Here is a 24,490-nt window from a genome sequence, read left to right on the forward strand (position 1 = left end):
ATAGCTTTAAATGTTCATCCTGTGAAAAGAGTGGGCAGACCTAAAAAAACCCTCTTGAAGCCATCACCTAAGTAGAGAAGTGTAGTAGTTTTTAGAAATTGCTAAGTAAGTTGGTGAATACAAGCAAAACATTTTTTCAAGAGGTATTTGATTGGATTATGCTTTTATAAATCATGGTCAACTATTAACAATCTAATGAGAAAAACATAAATTATTTAATCAGATAGGCACTAGGCAACTTTAGAGATTTTTTCCACTGGTGTTACTTTTTAACTCTAAGAAGATATAAATAACCACGAAACACATGGAAAGAAACCAAATTCCATACCTTTACTCGCTCCTCAAACGGAACCACAAAGGGCAACTCTGTTAGGATGGCAAGCTGTCTTTCCTCAGACACAGACAGTGGCGGAGACTCCAGACCTACTGCAACACAGTTTAAACCCTTCGTTACTGTGTGTACCTTCCTTTCCAGACTCACAAGGCTACACTCTGTATGGTTCCATTTAAAGACATTCTGGAAAAAGCTGAACTACATACAGGGACAAAAAACCCAACCTGTGGTTGCCAGGGGCCGGGGCAAGGAGCTGGCTACCAAGGCATGAGGTGTTTTCCGGAACGATGAAACTCCTCTACCTGGCTGATCATGGTCAAAAATCACACACCAGCAGACTAAAGAGCGAACTTCACAGTATGCGAACGACACCTCAATAAACTCGAGTTAAAAGAGCGAGGTCCCAGGGAACTCACCGTCCAGGGTGGACCGCAGGGGGCCGATCCTCCCCATTCGGCGGAACCTCCACGCACTTCGGGACGCCGGGACGTAGAGCTGGGTGACCTGTGGGGACCAGACACCCTGCTCAGTCAGCCCTTCCCCGTGTCCCAGCACACACTTCTACCTTGCCTCATTCGAGCTGCATCAGTGTTTCACATTTATTTAGTTACATCCCTCTCTTCCATCTCCTGTCCTTTTCAGGAGACCTTTTCATAACCTCTCTCCTGTGCTGGCTGCTCTTTTACACTTTTCTAAATATTTTTTCTAAATACATTCCAGGGAAATCTCTACTTGTTCTATTTAACGACGTGCAATATCTGGACATAGTAAATCATCATGCTATGACTGCTTTACGAAGAAAACCACATCACCCTTAAAAAATTAATTTCTCACTATTACCAAATATTCACTCTCATAATTTTTTAAAAAATCGTCTGAATGAGCATCCAAATCAGGCTGGTATCGTATACTGTCCCTGACTCCTTTTCACCTGTCAGGCCCTTCAGCCCTTGTTTCTGCCCTTGCGACTGTGACGAGGAAACAGAAGCACCTGTCCTGTCATCTTCCCCACTGTGTGGATGTTGCTAATCGCAGCATCATGGTGTCAGCATGTACTTCCAGCCCCTCCACTTCCTATACATCTGTCGTTACACCTGCAAGTTTCGCCAGGCTTGGCTTCCGGCAGAAACACTTCGGGGGCGGACGGTGTCCTCTCCTCGAGAGGCACGCGCTCAGCACCGCTGGTCGCAGGTCAGCAATGCGAGCGAGAACTTGTGGGAAAACAGCAGTCAGCTGTCAATAGGCACCAGACACACTGCTTGGCTCAGCTGACAGTCTCCCTGGAGCACAGCAGCGGCACAGACCCTCGTCTCCCAGGCCTCCGGCCCACGTCTCCACTGTACTTGAGTGGGGGGCCGACACCTTCTTCACGTACTGTCAGCTGGAACACTTCCACGTCGAGGAGGCTCTCACAGCATCGACTCCATGGTTAGCCCACGAACAGTTCATAAAGGAAAGGCAGGCTAGAGGTGTGATTACTTCCTTCTTCCTACCGGTATTTAAGACGAGGGTGGTTCCTCTGCATCCCACAAAGATGGCTAATGAAGTTCTTCTTTTTCGCATCCTTATGAACTCACAGATTCAAACACACTTGACGGTTAGTCCTCTGCACCTACCGTGCTGGCGCTCGCCTCCGCCTCTGGCTGCTAGAGCCCCTCGAGACGGCCCCCGGCCCTCACACAATCTCCCGTGGCCCCCGCTCTCAGGTGGAAGAACACGCCACCGTCTCGCGCACTTCTTCCCTGGACCTGCCGCGAACCACTGTGCCGAGGACCCTTTCTTTTCGGTGGGAAATGTTCAGAAACCCTGACATGGGCCCCAGGGGCTTTCACTGCTGCAGGACCTGCCACAGCATCTCAGCCTGGCCAGTGGGCAGAGCTCAAGCCACACGCTTAACTCAGAGAGACAATACTCCATGCGGACAAAGCGATGCTTCTAAAACAGCCCTGTTTTCTTTAACATCTCTGTGATCTTGCTTCCTCCGTACCCACCACCCTCTGCCCCCAGCCCCAAGTTTCTGAGATGAATCCAGTCATGAGTTTCTCTGACAAACAACAATGAAAACATCTCATGTCCTTTGTTAATGTTATCCTAATTTATTTTGAAATAGATTATTCTATTGAATCGACTTTAGGTCTAGATCTTAGTAATATTCAAATTTCTCTGTCCCTTTAGAAAACCAGAAATAAGTTCCATCTCTTAAGTACTAAATATATACTGAAAATAACAATAAAAGCAAAAATGTTTTTTCAACCCCGCAAAACCCCATTATGCTTCAATATACTTTGTGGTTAAGAGCAAATTAGGATTAACAACAAATGCAGGATGCTTGTGGAAGCCAATGATATTGCTCTACGTTCTACTAGGTGAACTAAGAGTTAGTAACACAAAAGTTTACTGTTAATATTTAGTTACATAATAAGTTAAACAACTTTAAAGGATTTATTCTTCTCCCCCAAAAGATAAAAGCTGAAAAAGTACGTTTAATGAAAAATATTTAAAAGATTTAAAAGTAACACCTTATCTGCTTTAATATCTTCTTGCTCTGACAGCCAGTGATTGGGAGGACAAAAATTTCTCCTCGCGTCTCTGGACTTCAACATTTTCACTAGGTTGGTGATAACCTGAGAGGAAGAACAGGAACACGTCACACGCAGGCTCGGGAACTGTGGCAACACTTCTGGTCAGGAGTGAGAGGCCGCGGCACCGCTTCACCTCCGTGCCCGAGGACGCTGGCTTCCGCGGTGAAGAGCTGGCTAGACCGCCACCAGGTCAGTCTGCAGAAAAGTGCCTCGTTCTGTGATTACAGGAGTTAGTTTTAGGTACAAAGCGGTTAATATCTACCGGCAAAGATAGGAAAATTATTAACACAAATGTGTGCAAGGGCTGATTTCTTAAAAACTGCAAGGGAGGCAGTAATTAAGTTTTAAAACACAAATGGGGAAACGTATTAGCCCATTTGAGCTATAATAAAAGACATCTCCAAGTACAGCAATTTCCCTAAGGTAAAACACATTTCTTATTTTTCTGAAAAACACTCTATTCAAGGCTGCTGGCAGCGGGGGAGGGGTGGGGGGCGGGAAGCGGTGTCCTAGACACACCTGTCAACCTTCCAAAAAGAAAGACGATTTCAGTGTTTCCCTTACGCAAGCCTCTGGAATTAGGTCTGCGTCCCAGTGCAATTCCACGCAAACCCAGCGTGACGTCCTTCAGAAAGCCTCCCCCCACGCTCTGGCTACCCAACCCCCCGCATTATCATAGTCTAGTCCTTCACTGCTGGTTTCCCGATGCGCATCTGCCCCTCTCTGGCTGTGCAGTAAGCCCCCCATGAACAGAACCCAAGTACCTACCAAGAAAACTAGTAGGTACCTGATGGCGGACAACTGTACAATGAATTCTGTGATGTACGATTAAAGAGATCTTAATGGTACTGTCTATTTAAAAAAGACATGAAGTTATACATTAAATAGAAATGTGTTTTGTAATAAACAAAGATAAACCAACACAAAGTTGTAAAACCAAAGTTTTAAACCTTTACAACCAGGAGTTGATCATACAACTACTATGTAGTTAATGACTATGATGGTATTTTCTGAAAAAGTCAGCCAGGCTTCTGTACACATTGCCTCTGATTCAGTAAAATATAATTTGAATAAAGAACTAGGAAATGTCATTGTGTGTCCAACGAAAGTGGGTAAGAAAGGGTCCTTGGTTGATATCTCAGGCCACTATGACACCAACACCGGTTGGATGATCTGCCCAGTGACAGAGAAAAAGTAATGCTTGAGCGGTTTGGCCATCCAGACAAAACCACATTAGCAAAAACCTCTCAAGATCTAGAACACAGCTTGTACACTGGTGGATATATCTTGCCAATTTAGCTGTGATGTCTACCTTGTGGTATTTTAAAGCTTACTGTAATACTATGGTACTGTCCTTTTTGAATCAGCAGAAATGAGCAAAGGTAAGCAGTCAGTTGCTCAGGGGTCAGGTTACACACATGCAATGTTTTACGATGACTCATTTTAAGTACAGCTGAGGTAGACTGAGAAAGGCCTGGTCTTTGGTTCTATCTGGTTAACTGCTGGTCATAAACAGAGTAAGGCCATTGACCTACGGCACCAACTCTGGGAAGTCTCTCACTACTGCTCTTCAGAAGAAAAGACAAGATCCCAATAAGTTCATTCCATGTGCTCTCTGGGTCTGGGACAAATTCAGTCGGGTCCACACAGATCGCATCAACAGATGCTCTTCCAACAGTGGAGAGTGAAGTACAGTCTTGTGGCAGGACGCACATTATGTCTTACCTCTCCTTTTACCTAACCAATTACATCGGTATTTTGAGTAAATTTGGATTTAATAGACATTGTGCTGAAATTTACCCCCAACACACCACAACTGTTGACAAAAGACGTGCTTTCTGACAAACACTTACGTGTGTTTATTTAATTGCACCCATTAACTTATGGCTCTCACACAACACCCCAGACTCTTGCACCATCCCCACGGCACACGCTCAAGTTCACAGCTGCCTGACCCCGAGGAGCGAGCCGTCATCCACCTCCTGGTACTCACCACCATCCAATCTATGCTGATGAGGACACTTCTTTTCTATAGGTCACAAACATTATCAAACTATCTAAGAAGTAATTAATGCCGTAATTTACATTCCTCTTTTAAATTACTGTGAAATTAAACATTATAAAGTTTCAATATATGGCATTCCCTTTCATATCTCCATATTCTAAATATGAAAAAGAAGTAACATAAAATGTCCTATCCTAGTATCACTGATCCTCTTTCAAAAATATAGGAGAGAAAGAGAGAGGTGGGAAGGGAGGCACGGGGGGTCGGGGGAGAAAGGAGGAAAGCAGAAGGTACAAAGTGATGTGGGCCTGAGATACGGCAAGGAAGGGATGTCAACAGACTGGCACTGGGGAAAAAGCATATCTTAACAAACTAAAGCTGACAGGAAAGAAAACTTGAAGACGAGCCCTAAATAGGACTGCCAGAGAAAATACAGGACACCTAGACAAAGTTGAATTCCAGATAAACGTCAAATGAATTTTTTAGTATAAATATGACCCAAATATTGCTTTATTCGAAGTATATGTCTCAAATATTGATTTTTAAAAAGTATAAATGTGTCCAAAATATTGCACAGGACATACTTGTATGTAAAATGCATTTGTTGTTTATCTGAAATCCAAATTTAACTGGGTGACACATATTTTCATGTGTTAAATCTGGCAATATGAGCCCTGGACCAATTCCCCAAATATTTTAGAAATGTCAGATCCCCTAAAAAACATTCTTCTCCTTTAACTATTTTTCTTCTAAGTTTTAGAGAAAAATACAAATTTTAAGTAACCATGAAAATTTTAACTGGATCCATTCTGTGATTTCAGAACACCTTTAAACACATTCCCTTTCTCTGCATTCATTTTCAGTATCACAAACTGCTAGAAATATTTAGTACTGAAAAAGCAAAGTTTACATAGGTAACTATTAAAAAACCACGTAAACTGACGAAAGAGTGTCACAGGTAAGGAAAACTGAAGTAACGATTTTACACTGGATCAATACAGACGCCCAGTGTTGAGATCAAAAGACAGTTTCTCTTTCAGTTAATTTTACCAAATCTCCTCGCACAGATATGCCTACGACAGAAGACAGGACCAGCACCGAGAGCCTGGCAGGATTAACTTCAGTCGTGGGGTGCAAGTCTGCAAACTGAGATCAGAGGTTACTAATATCTGCCCGAAGGGAATTCACCGCACAGTCAGGCCTGTGGGTCAACCCAGCTGCATTTCAGAACCTCCTGCTGACAAACACCCCAACGGGCACCACCAACAGCAACTGGAACTTAGTTCACCTGAGGTGAGCCCGTCAATAATTGTTAACTGATCCCTAGGAGATCGTGAAACACAGTGAGACTTGAGAACCAGTGTGTTAAGAAATATGAAATAAAACAGCAAACAAGCAGACACTGGGATAACTACACGTACCTCACTCAATACAGTTTTGGCAGACTTTAACAGTTATAAATATAGTAGCAGTATATTTTACATGATACGTTTAACTCTTGTCTCCCATGTCATCTTCTTCCGTGCTGGATCTAAACTTTAATACTCAAAAACTAACAAAATTACTGAAGCAAATACTCAGAAATGCACAAAACTGTTATGCGTGTTTGATTATTCGCCACTGAAATAAAAAACAGGTGATACCAGGGAATTCCCTGGTAGTCCAGGGATTGAGACTCTGCGCTTTCACTGCTGAGGGCCAGGGTTCAATCCCTGGTCGGGGAACTAAGATCCCACAAGCCGCGCAGACAAAAAAAAAAAAAAACAACAAAAAACAGAACAGGTGACACCTACACGCAGGTTTCCCTTAACCCCAATGTTAAAAGGACCAAGCAGGTGACTGATTAGAAACACACAGATGACTCATAAACATCACACCTGACGACGGTCCACGTTAAAGGTTTTGAGTTAACACGCGCTGTTCCACAAGATTACTGTATGTATGAGACTTCACTGGCTATGATGATCACAAGAAAATCTTGACTCATGAACTTAGGGAAATAATCTTAAGCATTACATACATTACATCATAGAATAAATGTATATATATAAATAATAATATATCTGATGATGACTTAAAGCAACGGATGTTCAACTATGATATTTCTCAATGGAGATCACTGATATTTAGCTTTATTATTGCAACAAAAAAATACATATAGTCCAAATCTTGAAAGGCGACTGTAATAATCTTTTTATCTTAAATCTGGTATGTAAATTCGAACATCTTAGGTAATTATCTTAAAACTTCAAAACAAAGCATAGGACACAGCACATAATTTATGGGTACCTAAGTGTGGTAAATGTGTGATGTGATAAATATACAATAAAGAATTTTTTACATTTTGATTTCATAATGAAGAATATGTAAAAATGAAATACAGGGCTTCCCTGGTGGCGCAGTGGTTAAGAATCCACCTGCCAATGCAAAGGACACGGGTTCGAGCCCTGGTCGGGGAAGATCCCATATGCCACGGAGAGACTAAGCCCGCGTGCCACAACTACTGAAGCCCGCATGCCTAGAGCCCATGCTCCGCAACAAGAGAAGCCACCACAATGAGAAGCCTGTGCCCCGCAACGAAGGGTAGCCCCCGCTCGCCGCAACCAGAGAAAGCCCGTGCGCAGCAATGAAGACCCAACGCAGCCAAAAATAAATAAATAAATAAATGATTTTTTTTTTTTAATGAAATACAAGAAAAACCAGTGAAGTACCAGCTCTTAAGATCATCATCTCATGAAAGGCCAGAATGACGATTTTCCTAGTGTAATCCAAAGTTCAGAATGACTTGAGCAGTTCTTTTTTCCATCCCGCGTGCTCTTAGCTTTGTTCCAGCGCAACATCGTCCGCTGAAAGTCTCTCTTTTTCGTTATGTAGTGACACTCAAAGAACAGGGACTCCGTCCACCTCACTTCTGACTCCCCAGCACAGGGCGGAGCCAATGTCCTGGGATCAACACCGCGGGTGCTTAAATAACTGACAACAACGACACCCTAGCCTACAGAAGTCACTAAGCGTAAGGATTCCTGCTGTCAACAGTGACTATTTGTTAAAGTTGGTTTATTTTAAAAGTCAAAGTATTCTGCAGCATGTTTAAAACACTACAAAATTATTTCTTGAAGTCAAACATAGAGAAGGACACGGGGCAGCTCTGCCACCTCGAAGGGAGCCTGGGTTCGCCTCACTGGCCGACACTGACGGTTAATAGCGGCACGTTTCCGTTACAACGAGGCATTGCTGTGGCTTTCATGGTTAACTTTTTTAAAGAGTCTTTTCGAAACTGAAAAATGCAAACCAACCACCAGGAAAGTGAAACTCCCTCGTACTGCAGCCCTGTCTGTCTGTCTGGTGCACGCAGGTAAGGCAGGCGCAAGGCCTCCCTCCCGGTCCCTCCTTTCAGGCGGCTCCAGTTCAGTTTGGCAGCTGCACACAAAGGCAAATCAAACAGGAGCTCCCATCACCTCACAGGGCTAAAGCGATTATAGCTGTAAATTACACTTCAAGAGGAGTTTATAAATTTGATAAATGCATAAACTGTTTTAGCAGTGTCAATGCAGGGCTTGGAAACTGACCTCAATTCTTACAGTGACAAAGAAAGATGACTCCATCCACTTAAAAGTCTATGTTCTGTGACCAGCCCCCAGAGCCTCTCTCAGAAATTAGTCTGAGAGGACCATCAGGAGGCTGAAAAATGAAAATGGTTGGTGGTTGAAGGAGTCAGGTCTCATCATGTGCAACTCTGTCAAAATCAACAGAAGGCAGGAAGTCATTGGCAAAATGCTACTACTTCCTTTGGTTGATTCTACCTTGAATTCTTCAGCTAAAATCTGACACTGAAATATACAGAAAATGCTAAACGTTTATTTTCATACTTTTCAGAGGGACAATGGAGAGGAGCAGCTGAGGTCACACGCTGCCTCCATCATCTACTAGCTATGTGACCTCATCTGCAAAATGGGGATAATTATAGTATCCTCCTCACAGAATTATTGCTTTATATGAACTAATATATGTAAAGCCCTTAGAATATTGTCTGAAACACAGCAATCACTGAGGGTTAAATTCTTATTATTTCATATTAAGGATAATTTTTTCTTAAAAGAAAAACTAATAGCAGCTGAATCCTTTCAAAGACTTGCCTTGATTTTGTTTTGTTTTGTTTTCTGGGCTCAGCTCAATAGCAGGCAGTACAAAATAAAAAAATCTTTTTCAAAGAACAGGAATCTCATTCAGAAACTTGTCTTCAAACAAGTCTGTTCTAAACTCAGAAGATCTTTATAACAACTCAATTTCAAACCTAAAACAATCCTGTTCCAAAAAAGGTGAACTTTTACCCTAATTCTTTTTTTTTTTTTAATTTTATTTATTTATTTATTTATTTTTGGCTGTGTTAGGTCTTCGTTTCTGTGCGAGGGCTTTCTCTAGCTGCGGCAAGCGGGGGCCACTCTTCATCGCGGTGCGCGGGCCTCTCACTATCGCGGCCTCTCTTGTTGCGGAGCACAGGTTCCAGACGCGCAGGCTCAGTAGCTGTGGCTCAGGGGCCCAGCTGCCCCGCGGCATGTGGGATCTTCCCAGACCAGGGCTCGAACCCGTGTCCCCTGCATTAGCAGGCAGACTCTCAACCACTGCGCCACCAGGGAAGCCCTACCCTAATTCTTAAAAAAAAAAAAAAACCCTCAATCCTTAATAAAGTAGTAATGAGTCATTTTGAGGCATAAGAAAAAATTCACTGCAAAATTTTCATTTAATGGTTAAGCAAAATAAAATAGGACCAGGGAAAAAGCACCTTATACAGCATTATTAAATTCAGACGCTTCTGGGTCCTAAAGATAAGTCTGTCATATGAAAATTATGAAATTCTGTATAGATGCTATAAAATAATGAAATTATCTGATACTGTACACAAAACCTGATAACATACATAATGAAAAGTTTTACTAACAAAGATCCCCGAGTTTAATTAAATACTTAAAAGAAAAACATACATGCTACCATTAATACCCATATCCAGGAAAAGCTTCCATAAGAATTACAAGTTTTAAATGGGCGATATAGCTTATTTTTAACTTAGAAAAGATACAAAAGTGTCAGTCTTTAAGCAAAGATATATTAAAGGGCTCAACAAGTGACCCTAAAAGTTTACTTAGAAATATAGAGATAGGTAATTGAAATAAATTGTGCAAACATATATTACATCAATCTGCACAAATTATAAATTCAATGATGCATTAGCACTGTATTCAGTGCAATCAAAACATTATCAGTTACTCTCACTGCTACTAATGCTCGTGCTCGTAAGTGAAATGTGTTGTAAAATCGGGCAGAATGGGCTGGACAGAGCCTATCGTGTGCTCGTAGGATGAATAAGCAGTCCTTAATTAGCCCATCAGGTTAAGTGCAAGCATTAATGGGCCTTTCCTAAAGTCTAGCTTGACATCTTTCTCCAAACATGGCCAAGAAGAAAGTTCCATTAGCAATATTAATACAAGCTTAGTTGATCATTTTCATTCAATTAACTTCTTTCAATTAAATAGATAGCTTGACAAAAGCAGTGATAAAAGACCTAAAGGGACAGCTGATGACTCGAACTGAACATTAGCGTGCGGGAGGTCGCCAGTATTAAACGGACTGTAAATCTAGCATTCAATTTGGAAAATGCATTTCTTCTGCTCTTACTCCTTTAATGAGCGATTTTAGCTGACTAGATGTGTTTGCTGCAGAAATTTCATGGGAAGTCAAGCACCCTTTTTCTTTTCTTTTTTTCTACCCCAGTAGTTCTGTTCTCAGTGGTGGTGGTTTCCTGCCAACATTCCAGCCATGGTAACTCATAACTTCTCTTTCTGCATGGTTAAAAATGAAGATATTTTAAAATAATTTATATACAACTTGCATTAAGTTAATGATCTTATTCTACCTTTGTTACTCAATTTCTTAGAAGATTAAATACATAAAATCTGTAAGAGATTTTTTAGTGAAAAATAAAACTGAAAACATTAAAAAAATTTCAACTATACATCACCTTGTCATTGGAAGTACTTGGGGCAATTTATAAAAGACACATGTAACAATGTAGAAACAAGGCTTTAAAAGGAGGCAAATGTAAAATGAAAATGACTTTTCTTAAAAGTTTTTCAAACTAACAATTATGCCTGAAACAAACCTGTATTTCTATTCTTCTAAAATGAGTCAATTCAAAAAAAATCTGTACATTATTTAAACCTCAGTAAACAAAAATGTTCATATACTCATTACCTTAAATAACTGAATCCATCGTTTCTGTTCCATCTGTATACACTGCTGCATTTCAGAATTAGTAGTAACTCCAATACTTTGAAATGCTATAATATATTCTTCTCGAACTTCTGGTTTTGTTTCTGGATAAGCCAACTTGATGATCCCTAAGCACGCATCTCGAAGGCATCGAGACAGCATTATCAGCTCTTCTAAAGTAAAAGGCATCATTGATGATTGTCTCTGACCTACAACTGAAACACATAATCCAAGTTTCTATCATATTTGGTTTTTTTTTTTCATTTCTTAACACACACTGAAAGACTTAAAAGGCTTAAAACTTTTCTATCACCTATGAAAATGGACAGGCCATGAGGCCAGCAACAAACCAATTCCTCAAAATTCTTACCTTCTATGGGATCACCGAAGAATTCATTATCATGTATGGAAATCAGTGAATGACTAAACAAGGAGCTGAAAAGGTAAAAGAGTGGGATGATTCTACTAGAATCTTCAAAAGACATAGGAGAACCCCTTGATATCACCTGAAGCAATGGTACCATAGACCTAGAATCGGGAAAAAGGAGAAAAAAAACCACAATGATTTAGTTTGGGAACAAATTAAAACATGACATCAGACAAATATAATCAGGGAAAATAACGTTCACATTAGCAATTAAACTACTTCCAGGGGAGGCAAAGTCATTCTAATAATATAGGTTAACCTATAACATAAATTATAGGACACCAAGCCACCACTCTTTATTAATGCTCCTGCTACTATCTTCAACTGGATAAACTTAGTAATTTGAGAGTGAGCCAGTGGTCCCAAGGTTCACTAGAAGAACAGAGAGTAAGTAACGCCACTCTTAAAGACACACACTTTACTTTTATGTTGAAAACCACCCCCTTTCGCCTCTACAAAGGCAGATGGGTCTGGTCTCATGAAAAATTTATCCAGCCACTTACATTTAGGAACATTCAAAACAGTGAAATGTTGAGCCCAAATTAGAACCTTCAGGCTGTCTCCCCTTTAGATGCTGGGCCTTGTTTCCACCTACCAGCCCCGTTACCGTCACTGGTTACTGCTCCCACTTTTACGAGGAGTCCCGAGACCGCCCGGTCTCTTTCCCCTCCCAAGAGCTGCGAGCTATCACGTCTCCTTCTCCCTCCTGGTTAAACCGTCTCCTTCTCCCTCCTGGTTAAACCGTCTCCTTCTCCCTCCTGGTTAAATGCGGCTTAAACTCAGCTCCCAGAGGCTCCCCGTGAGCTCCTCCCCAACGATAAAGCCCCGCCGCCGCTCCAGTGTGTCCGGCGGTCCTGGGTTCGCAGACCTTGTGGGCAAGATCAATCTCTCATCTTCCTCCGTCCGCACCTGCACCTCGAACATCAATTTCCCCCAAACCACAGTTATCTAGGAGGCGACATGTGACCAGGAGTCAGGACTGCAAATTCCCCAGGGGCCGGCCCACCGCTGCCCCAAGTCACATGGGCGAGCAGAGCAGGAGCTGAGGCCTGGCTGAGGCGCTGTCCTCGCTGGGGGCTCTGGTCAGCTCGGATGAGCCACCTGGAGCTCTAGGGTGTCCACGGGGCACAGTCCAGGGGACAGCAGGCCACCACCGGGTCTGGAGCGCAGGGCCCGGCTGTGCAGCCTGGGCTCGGCTCCCGCCGAGGAGCGGCACACGCGGGCCAGCGCCCCGCGTGGCCCCAGCGCTCAGCACAGAGCACCACGCTGAGTGAAAGCCATCCGTGCAAAATAAAAGTGCAGTGAGGGCAGACACAAAGGGACAGGCACGCTGTCTTCCCTCCTCGCCAACCTGGGGACGACAGAAAAAGGCTGTGTGCCTGGGGCACCGCACAGCAGCGGCCAAGTCCCAAGAGGACAGCAGCCCCCTTCCCCCTCAGGTCACCCCCACCAAGCCTAGCCCTGTGCCATCCACACAGGAGAACAAAAGGGTACGGTCATTTGTTTTGCTGATACTGGTAAAACTAGTAGTTTGTATCTTTTAGTTCCCTTGTCACTAACTGCAGAAGTACAAAAACAATGGATAATGTTGACAAACACTATTTAGGGGGACATGGCACAGGTCGAGTTAAGCAGTTGCAACGCGGAGAAAGTATTTCCTGAATCTAAGAGGGCGATAAAGCCGCTTTCAGCTGTGACCCGTCAATAATCCTTGGGTCTAAATTCAGCATCGGTGTCAGTTATGCACATGTATGCCAGGACGCATGAAACTCTTACACTGCTTCCCTAAAGAAAGATGAGGGCAATTATTCACCATTAGTTTATTTGTTCTCTTTAACGCCCTGTGAGGTAGGCAAAAGGAATTAACCGTGTTCATGTGAATGAGAGGAAGCGTCACGGGCAGGAAGGGTCAGCTGCGCGCCTGGGGCCTCATCCAGCTGGGACTGAAATGAAACACGTCTCCTGATTCTCTGCTGGCTGCTCTTTCCGCCATCAACACTGACTCAGATACTCCTCTCAAAACAGGTCAAAGACTTATGTGCAAATAAGAAGTCCGTAATTTACCGTAATGAAAGGAAAGACACTGATTCGTGACTCGGAGAGTTGGCTGGATTAGGAGCACAGATGAGACCTCAGACAAACCCTCACCTCTGTACACACCCTCAGAACAGGGGTTTCCACAGGGGGCCGGGCAACTGCCCCCCTCCCCCTTAAGTGAAAGAGCTTCTCGTCGTCTCTAGAAGCTTCTAGTGAATGCATTCTTGCCTTGAAAAGCTTTAAGAGGGCTACTGTAAGTACTACTAACCACTGGAGTCAATGTGAAAAGAAATGGGCAGGATATACTCAAAACAGGCCCTACTGAGTTAAAGACAATAAACGAACCACACCAGCCTCACCACACAGGCCCGTGACAGGGCAAAACACCCTCCGGTTAGGCTCTGGTAAAGAGAGGCCCATCAGAAAACAGAAACCAGCTGCCCACACGCCCCTCCAGCTTCACCTGCAGCCCGGTCACCGAGGAGCCCGTGAGGCCACAGATCCGGGCTTCTAACCCAGGCCCCGAACCCAAGCCTCAGGGCTGGGGCAAAGAAGTCTGCACTCTGACACGCTCCTCTAATGAGCCCTACGCTTGCTGAAGCTCAGAAGTCCCGGCTGTGTAAGTCCCGCCACGAAACCATTGATGTTTTCAAGTTACACTTAAAGCAATTTTCAGGAAAATCAGGCATCTCATCTTAACTTTATTCCAATAATAAACAGGATGAGATACACATTAGGAATGTGTTAATACACTGTAAGTTTCTTGAGGGACTTTATTTTAATAAATTAAATTACAAAGAAATTCATTCTCAAATGAGCTTTTAAGAAATAATGAGTTTTTAAAAATTTGTATAACTTTACTAACTTATAATATTAATCATTTAATATAATCAATACTATCTCATTTTTCTTTCACACGCCATGACTCCTCTCCTCACCAGGAGACAAATGCCATAAACAAACAGGCAACCATCAGGCAGAGCCAGGGCAGGACCTCTGTTGCTAAGCTGAGACACTTGGAGATCAATGATAACTTCCGGTTCCAATGATCCCCAATCTTTTTCTGCCCTAAACAAACCTGTCATTCGTGAATGCCAAGGCGGGCATAGTCATAAGTGTTTGAAATACACACACACACACACACACACAACTAGAAACCTTACATTTTAATTTGAAAATAACAGGATATAAAAGATATTTTCTAGACCTTCGGCTATCTCTCTCACATCTCTCCTGCTGCTGCACACTGTTGATATGAGATACATGGCTCCACCCTTCTGAGTTTCATCAGCTCCAGTGCTGTCATTCAAAACTCCCTTCAGTCATGTAAGATGCATTAAAATTACATGAAAAAAAACATGTAAGTAACTCAAAGTTACGCTACGAGTACCCTGCCCTTCCTCTAGCAGTGAGAAGAGGACTGGACCTGGGCTCCTTTGGCACAGGGCTGGCTGGGACTCACCCGAAGGCGCTGAAACGGGACCATCTCGTCCTCCACACACCACAGTGACAAGCCTGAGACCCAAAGAGCGCCACACGTGTACCGTGTCACAGACCAAGGGAGACTGCAGGTGGATGCACAGTGAAATGCTGGACAGCCCAAACTCACCCACCAGGAAGGCTATTTCTTGTCTCAAAAGAGTATAAAATTTGTTTGAAAAAGGAAAGGAGGACTTCCCTCCCTGCTGGCGCAGTGGTTAAGAATCCACCTGCCGATGCAGGGGACATGGGTTCGAGCCCTGGTCCGGGAAGATCCCACATGCCGCAGAGCAACTAAGCCCGTGCGCCACAACTACTGAGCCTGCGCTCTAGAGCCCACGAGCCACAACTACTGAAGCCCACGTGCCGCAACTACTGAAGCCCTGCGTGCCTAGAGCCCGTGCTCTGCAACAAGAGAAGCCACCACAATGAGAAGCCCGCACACCGCAACGAAGAGTAGCCCCCGCTCGCCACAACTAGAGAAAGCCCGCGCACAGCAACAAAGACCCAACGCGGCCAAAAATAAATAAATAATATAATATTTTTTATGTATATATATATATATATATATATATATATATATATATATATATATATATTAAAAAAACGGAAACCCTCTTCTTTCCAAAGGCTTGCCCTAAAACGAAGAAGTGCTTTGCTTCCCAGGACAGGCTGGCCCGCGGCTGCAGGCAATACAGTGCTGGCTGTGATCGCCACGGCGTGCAAGTACACTTTAGAAGCTGAGTCTCCAGTGAACTGAGTTACACACTTCTTTTCACACTACAGTACAGAAGGATTGGCTCAGACCCCAGACAGAGGAGAAATTCATCATGGTAATGGCCTCCGTCCATTTACCGTGAAGGATTTTTGAATATTAAATTCTCTACGTATTATGCATTCAATAAATATGTACATTAAAGATTCTAGCTTTCAAGTTACATGATTCACATAAAAAATCAAATTATTTCAACAAAAAGGTTTAGAAACCAATTTCTACAATACTTTATATGTTTTAATGTTTGTAATGGTGGTAAATTTGCTTCTAATCTATATTTTCACTATCAAAAGCAGAGAAAAGACATACGAAGCAAAGAAATTTCAAGTTTCTGATTTTCAAAACATGACTAGTTTTTTTTTTTTTTTTGGCTGTGCCACACGGCACACGGGATCTTAGTTCCCAACCAGGGATTGAACCCATACCACCTGCAGAGGAGTCTTAACCACTAGGCCATCAGGGAAGTCCTGACTAGGATTTTTAAAACAAATTTACTACTCTCAGATAAAGCCATACTCTTAATAATATACACAGATAAACAACTGTAAAGTTAGGCATTAATTTTTTCACTTTGTGAAATTGAGACCATCTAGAATTTTTCTTCTAATATGAAATAAGCTAAGTATAAGTAGTACTTAAAAGTACCTTCTTACAGTGCTTTTTATTAGATCGCCACTTTCCATGTCCTTAAGCTCAATTTCTAAGTCTGTATAACACATACCCTGTGATCATCCGTGTTGTCATAGAAGATATGAGAAACCAAAGGTGTCTCAGAAACCTGGCATTGAAGGCTAAACTGTAGAGAAGCCTAAAAAGGAACAGGGGAAATAAGAAAGAGTTAGCAAATATTCATTCAATATACTTCTTCAAAAAGAAAAAAGCTATAAACTGAAAATAATGTACAATTTAGAAAATGTCTGTATTAACACCACAAATCACTTCCTTCCTACAGCAGGCTGCTTAAGGAGTACAAATGAGAACTAGTCCTTGCACCCCAACTGTGAGAGCCACTGTCTACTGTTACAGAGCTAAGCTGGCCCTGAGCTGTGCCTATGAGACCAACCCCAAAGAGAACCGGGCGGGCCGTTTTAAAGCACAAGTTGAGTTTGCTGCCCCTCTGAGTACGTATCATAACATATTACTACATCACAATATTATGTATTGTTAATATTATTACTACCAATACACATTAAAAATTTAAAAATATTTTAATAATCTTTATATTTATATTTAATAATTTAAAAAATATTTTAATATCTAACTGATTTTAACATCCCCCCTTTAAAACAAACACATAAAAATGTGTTTTTTAATGTTAACTAACATCTCAAAACTAATTTAAATCTAAAAATATATTTTAAAGGCTTTAAAAACCCCTCCTGTATAATATCAATTTGATTAAAAAGGCTAAGGAACTTTGTGGGTAACCAAGTTTAACTTTAAATTAGCTTTACTTAGTATACTGCATTTTTGTAATAGGATGTAATTTTTAGTCACAAAGTTATAATCAGGAGAAAAAACCTGCATAAAACATTTTTACACTCTTTTTAAAAGAGGGTACTATCTAGTATAATTTTAGAAGGGCAGGAGTCAAAAATCAAATTTCAAACTTATGAGACTAAATCACAGTAAAAAAGGTTTAGGATGGTAGGAAAATGCGGTTTTAAGAGAGGGATGTGATCTTACTTTAGAACCATCTCAGAAGAACAAGAAGGTAGAAGAGCAAAGACAAAGCTGGGTAGCAAGCAGAACTGAAGAGCACGAAAGCTTTCCCTATCGTGTTAGAGAAGGCACAAGGAATGATCCCGGAATGAAAACTTGAAGATGAAAGTATTCTGAGGACAGAATTCCGTATTTTTAATACCCATATATCATCTAGTCCTATCTACTTTTTATGGGATGCTGAAATTAACACTGAATCACTGGATTTTCAGGGGAAAGACCTTTGAGACGGTGTCTGACCCCCAAAGTTGTCAAGTCAGCTTATGACGGAGCAAGTAGCAGCCCCCAGGCTCCTGAGGAACTAGAAGAGAGCTCCTCTATCTCCTCAACAGTGCGACCACCAGCCCTGGGGTCTCCTGAGACCACCCCCAGGTCCTTTCCTGAGAAATGGCCATTAACAGTAACTGGACGATCTGACTAAATAAAAGCACTATGCAGTGTGTATCCACAATTCTCTATGGAGTTAATTACCACAGTTACTGTAAACTGTACTGAGTATAATACAAAAATATTTTAATAGACTAAATTTTGCAAAAAAGTGTATTAATTTAAATGCCCATAGTGGAAGAGAAAGGAATAGGGTTTAGATAAATAAGTCACTCTTCAATATAAAAGTCTCAAATTTAATTGCTTATTTTCCTGCATTCAATCAAAAACACCAGATAGATTCTTCAGCATTAGCAACTTCTGAGTCTACAACAGGGATTATGGGTTTTTAAAAATCCAATCCAATTTTAGTGTGGTGCATTATGAGACGTTCAAATGGCATTAAAAGCACAATCATTTAAAAAATAGTGGAAGCATAAAAGAATATGTGAAATTTACCTAGAATCATGAATCTTAGGCTAGAAAGAATCTATTAGATCATTTAGCCCAACCACTCTTCAAGTGTCACGTAGACCAAAAGCAACCTGTTTTCATCAGAAAACAAGGGGACTGTGCTACATCAATTCTAAGGTCTTTTCCAGCTTAAAAATATGATGATTCTACAAAAGTGAGTTATGTTTGTCACAAGTACATACTTAATAAATGGTAACAACACTATATTAATTCATTAGGTTGAGAAATTAAAACAAAAATTATTGTTATAACAAAAAATGGTAAGAACACAATAAATCATAGGAGATCAATTAAATAAACCATGGAAAACAGAATAAAAACAAAGCTATAAAAAACATGAACTTTCAACATGAAGGAATTCTAGAAGGTAATATCTGCTTGCCTTCTTTCTCTTTCATCAAGAAATTAAGGTCTTTTAAAAGTGTACCATCTAGTATAATTTTACTGACACGATTTCTTAAATTCGTGTTAAATATAAATACTAACACTTGGCACCCCAAAGGTCTGAGGAACAACGTACCGTAAGTAGGTGTTTCCTTTGCTCTTTTTTCTTAACAACAACACCACAAGGGAAAAGATCTTTAGCAACATTTCATCCCATCTTCCCAAAAATAATCAGTTAATACCTCAGAATAAATCATCCAGACACGGTGGACAGATGTAAACAAAAATGGGTTCTCCCAATACATTCTCTTACAACACAGTTTTTCACCTACAATTGTAACTAACATCTTTCCACATGAATACATATACATATTTCTGAAACATCACTTTAATGGCTACACATTTCAAAAGTTATATTTCAAGTTAATTGTTTTCAAGTTAATTTTGAAACAACTACAGTTCCTAAATTAATCACTCAATAGGCAATAATAAAACAAATTATTAAACCTTTTTTATAAATTAATAAAGGTTATTTGGGACTTTACTGCTAAAAGGTAAGGAAGTGAAGTATTCTTTACATATACTGGGATATATTAAAAATTACCCATTAAGCTTTATTTAGCTGAGACAACCCTATGAGTTAATTAGTAAAGGACTATTCAAGTTATTAAAGAGAACACAATGGAAGACTCCCGCTCACACACAAGCAGTAAAGGTCATGACAGCAAGGCATTCTCAGAGACTTCCTCTGTATGTAAAGGTGTCACAGGTAAGAGAAATATGACAAGTCACTCACCCAAAGACCATTCTGCTCTTGCAGCACACAAGTGCAAATGTGATACTTTGTGTTTTCCTGCTAAAAGTATCACTTTTTTGGCAAAAGCAATATTAAAATACACATATAAATTTCACCTGTGAATAATGCAAGACTAAAAATAAGCTCCAAATTGCCTTACTGATAATAAAAATTTTAAGACGTATTTCAGCTTGAAGCAACCTAAAACATATTTTCTTCACAAACTAGGAACTAAGAGCGGAAGATAAGCTTCAGACATACAGCTGTGTTAAACTAACATCCCAGTGCTGAAACCATGACCAGGGTAAACAGACAGTTCCCTTTCCCCTGGTAATTAATTTTCTATAAGATGAACCGATTGAAAAAATGTGCCTTCCCTCATATTAGTTTAAATTAAAATGGGAGAAAGCAGCATTCATTACCTTAGATGCCTTCCTTGATATTCCCTTCCCTTTTATTTCTTTCAGGAAAACTTTAAATAACTTTTAAATAGCCTTTGTGTATGCTTTCTCCAAGTTCACTTGTATTTCCTGTGACTTGTCATCCTCAAATGTTTAGAAAATTCTTAGAAGTTTCAAAACTCACTACAAATCATATTCCTAAATTTGACTAAAGCAGGCCTACTTTATTAGTTTGATGCCTCTAACAATAACTGTTGCCAATTCATTTATAATCTATATATGATTTCAAGATAGGCAATAATAAAATCATTGTGTTGAAATGTCAAAAAGCTCACAAATTTTATCTGACCTTCGTAAGAATGCAAATTATAACAATAATCAATAGCTGCTTAAATCTATTGTTTATACCAAAAATATCACTGATAATAAAAGCAAGCATGAAATCATAGGCAAAAATAATAATAATTGTTTCTCTCTGTAGGTACATTCTCAGTATTTTTTCTAAAATACTATAAAAATTTGTTTTTAAAAACATGAACAGTATATAGTACTCCTGGAATACCCATGTAACACAAATTTGCATTTTTCTTCACTGAAGTCATTTGCACAATCATTCTATCTCAAATTATTAAAGATATGAACTTACAAATCAAGAAGAAAGGGGGTATCCATTATCACATTTACTTAATAGTGCTTAGAAAACAGATGAGGAAACAGCTATACGCTCCCAGGGCACACAACTGTCCAAATCACAATGATTAATAACACAAGACACAATTAAGCTGGCTCATTCTATTAATTTTTGGTAGAAAAATCAAGCACCTGATACAATAAAACTGATTCTGATGGCTCATGAGGTATGAACAAGAGAACTAGAGGAAAATTGTAACACCAACCTTTCTGAGCCTTAAAACTCTACCTTTAAAGTTCTGTTTCAAAGTCTGTAGATGTTAATGAAACAGAAGAGCCAAGCCCCAAAGAATATGCTCGTCCACCCACCTTAAGTATAAACCCAAACTCCTGAAAATCAACTTTTAAGGGAGTACCTACCATAAAATGAAAATTTCACTAGAAGCTGTAATCACAGGTGAAATCTCAGGATATAAACTCAGGAGGGCTTCTGAAAGATGATAACCTTTGCATGACTCTAAGAGACAACTCAGCCAAGAAAAGACAAGAAGGAGGGCAGAGGCGTTTTGGACAGACACCAGCACAGGCAAAAGGAGAGAGGCATGAAATACCTTGGAGGCATAAAGAATAGCAAGAAAGTGAAAGTAATGAAGCGTGGCTGGGGCAAAAAGCCCTAACTGTACGGCTAGAAACGGAGTCAGAGGGGAACCAAACACTGGATTAGGAGAGGGCACTGCACAGCACTAGGCAAGGAGATGCGAGCGCTGCCCTGAGCCGAAGGGATTCACCGCTAGACGTGCAGGCAAGGGAATGAAATAATGTGGGTTATACTTCTGACAATTCAGTCTGGCAACACAACACGAAGTACGCAGCACTCACATACCATGGTGACAATGCAGACAGGGAACTATGGAGAGAGCCCAAACTCTCAGGCAACGCTGTCCACCAGAACTTTCTGTGATGGTGGAACTGGTCCACACTGTGCTATCCAATGTGGCAGCCACGGGCCACACATGACTACTGAGCACTTGAAATGTGGCTGGTGTGACCGAGGAACTGGGTTTGTACTTTTATGTAATTTTAATTAATTCAAAGTGAAGTGGCCACATTTCACTAGTGGCGGCCCTACAGGACACTGCAGCCCCAGCGTGACCCCCAGGTTCAGGGGAAAGATGCTGAGTTCAATCTCAGGCAGCAGGAAAGGAGCGTGAGGACGGCCCCTGCTAATAAGGGGCTGAATGGGAGTCTGGAGCTCCGGAAAGCAGGTGAAGCCGCCTGTGTGGACGCGATCACCCAGAGAACCCACTGAGCAGAAAGGAACTAAGGAACTGAACAGGAAGAGAAGTCTAAGGTCTAGGAAACACTGTAACAGAGACAAAGAAGAACCCACAGAAAGCACTGAGAAGGAGAAGCCTGAGACGAAAGGGAAATTCACGAGAATCCCGTGTCTTAAGCAAAACGGCTTCAAGAAGAGGGACGAGGAGGAGGAGGGGCAGACGCGGCTCAGGGTCACTGGCGGGCAGCAGACGGCCCCCAGGGAGAAGGAGCGGCAGCGAGCAGCGAGCGAGGCCCTCGTCCAGCGTGGACGACACTTCCCAACAGTGCGGATCTGCCCCACACAACACCAGACCCCTGCCCGCTAAGCCTGATTCTGAGCCAGCCAGGGGTAAAGCTGAGTGCCTGCCGACAGGCTGTCCTCAACTGTCTACTTAAATATCCCACTTTCTAGGCTTAGTTCTCTAGATACTGGGGTAGTGCCTGCTTTTTTCTCCCCTCCCAAATACAACCAGTTAATATTTATTCATATTTAAAATTAGTGAATATGAATTTTAAATCCAAAAATGTATTCAGATTTCCAAGTTCAATGGTAAGATTTACAAATTGTCTTTCATAAAAGGAGATGGCAGTACATTACTTAATTTTTAAAAATTAAACTAATTCCCATAATCCAAAGCTCAAACCACATTAAAAAGTACAGGGTTCAAGTCCACCCTCTCCTCCTCCCTCAACCTCCCCAGCAGAACCAGACGTGTGAGTAATCGCTTCTATGAATTTCTTGTGAACGCTTCCAAGTTTCTTCATGCAAATACAAATACACATTCTTACTTTTTCCACCTTTCAGACACAAAAGATAATTATTCATTGCTCTATATCTTCCTTTGTTTTACTTAAACATATATCTTAGAAATCTTTCCATTATCAATGTAGGAAGGGCCTCCAAATTCCTTTATACATCCTGACAATCAATGTTAAACAGAAATTAAAACCTCAAATCCCAACCCTGAAAATAAGAGGGACTAATATGAGCCTGGGAAGAGTTGAGAGTGAGTTATCAGCCTAGAAATTTAATAATCATCTTTTAAATACCTTAAAAAAAGTTGCAAGTGGTTAAAATCTACAACAGTTAAAATAAGCCTATTTGCTCTTTTATGAGCTATGAAAAACATGCTAAATACTCAAAACCTAATATATTTAGGCCATAAATAAAATTCCTGGAGTGCTTTCTTAGAGGAAATAGGTGCTGTGCTCATAAAATCCAGGCTACATATAAACACCTTTTGGAAGCGGTTCACCGGTGAACCCCAGACCAGGGCAGCGATGCGTCAAACCCGGTCATTACTACCCAAAGCAATGGACTCTGTGCTCCAATAAAAGCAAGGGGCCCAGTGCAGCTGCAAGAGCCTCAGATCTCACATCCTGCTCTGACGCAATTAGCCCACAGAGAGCTCATCACCTAATCCCGGGCTCGCAGTTTCCCTGGCATCTTGCTGCGTCCGACAGTAATAAACACCAGTGAGCTAGGACAGCACCTAATTAGCTGGCTGCATTAGTGTTTACAAGGCAGCTGCAGGTGATGAGTTCCCTGCGTACAGCTCGCTTCAAAGAACGCTTTCCTAGCAAAAGAAACAGCTCTTTTCATGTTACGGGATAGCATTTTACAAACAGAGGGGACTCTGTCTGGTCACACAGGACTCAGGCACCCACGCGCCTCACACAGGGTGGCCCCTCAGTTCCTAGTGGAACCACTACACTCGGGTTCACTGCGCTCCTCTGAGCATTGTTCTGTTAAATTCTAGGAAACTGCTGTCACTCAAAATAGAGGGACAGAATATCAATAGTTTAAGGTCACTGTCACATTCATCGGCCACATTTAAATTCCTAGGTTTCTTGTCCCTCTCAAAAGTTCATTTCAAAGTTTTGAAGAACAAAAATTTTTCAGGTACCAAAGTAAACTGTCAAGGGCACTCTGACAAAAAGAGTGCTATGAAAAAGCCTAGAGAGACAAGTAATAGGTTGGTTCTGTCATCCAGGCATGAGTCAGACTTTTTACAGGGGTGGCCAGGACTAAGCTCCCCTCACCCCAGACAGCACACAAGAGGAGCTTCTTGGATTGGTTAACATGCCAAAGGCCAGGGAAAGGACTTAAACAGTATTAGCTGGGTTAGCAAAGAAAAACAAACAAACTTTCATCTTCCATGATGCTGGCTGGAGGGAGGGGATGGCCAGCAGAGGGAGGAGAGACCCCCGGGGACCGAGGCACCCACGCCCAGGAGACTTGCCTGGCCTTGGGCACCATGACGCGGTGCTGCACCATGAGGGTATGGCAGATGGCCGCCATCAGCGTGAAGGCCTCCTCGCTGGCGGAGTCCCTCCAGACCAGGTTTAACAGGGTGTTGGTCTGCTGTTTCGTATCCAACTTTTTCAGACATTCCTCGGTTATGTACGGTACTGACAGTCTACCATCCTCCTAAAACACACCAGATGGGTTAGTCTGAGTTAACCATGTTCTATTAGAACTCAGCTCAACACT

The 24,490-nt window shown here is 41.6% G+C and overlaps 1 protein-coding gene across 3 annotated transcripts in view; it reads right to left on the reverse strand.

Annotated features, from left to right (window-relative positions):
- Positions 1–24,490, reverse strand: part of UBE3C (ubiquitin protein ligase E3C) — a 118,799-nt gene that overhangs the window by 50,266 nt on the left and 44,043 nt on the right. For 2 of the 3 annotated variants that reach the window (XM_059932937.1, XM_059932939.1), the window contains exons 10-16: positions 24,240–24,427; positions 16,628–16,714; positions 11,559–11,716; positions 11,171–11,403; positions 2,854–2,958; positions 751–838; positions 329–426 (exon numbers count right to left, since the gene is read on the reverse strand). In XM_059932937.1, coding sequence (XP_059788920.1) covers positions 329–426; positions 751–838; positions 2,854–2,958; positions 11,171–11,403; positions 11,559–11,716; positions 16,628–16,714; positions 24,240–24,427 — 957 coding nt within the window. The remainder of the gene's footprint in view (positions 1–328; positions 427–750; positions 839–2,853; positions 2,959–11,170; positions 11,404–11,558; positions 11,717–16,627; positions 16,715–24,239; positions 24,428–24,490) is intronic. The other variant, XM_059932938.1, reaches the window with a different exon arrangement.

This window comes from Balaenoptera ricei, chromosome 9, assembly GCF_028023285.1.
Source record: "Balaenoptera ricei isolate mBalRic1 chromosome 9, mBalRic1.hap2, whole genome shotgun sequence".
In the NCBI taxonomy this organism is placed as follows: Eukaryota; Metazoa; Chordata; class Mammalia; order Artiodactyla; family Balaenopteridae; genus Balaenoptera; species Balaenoptera ricei.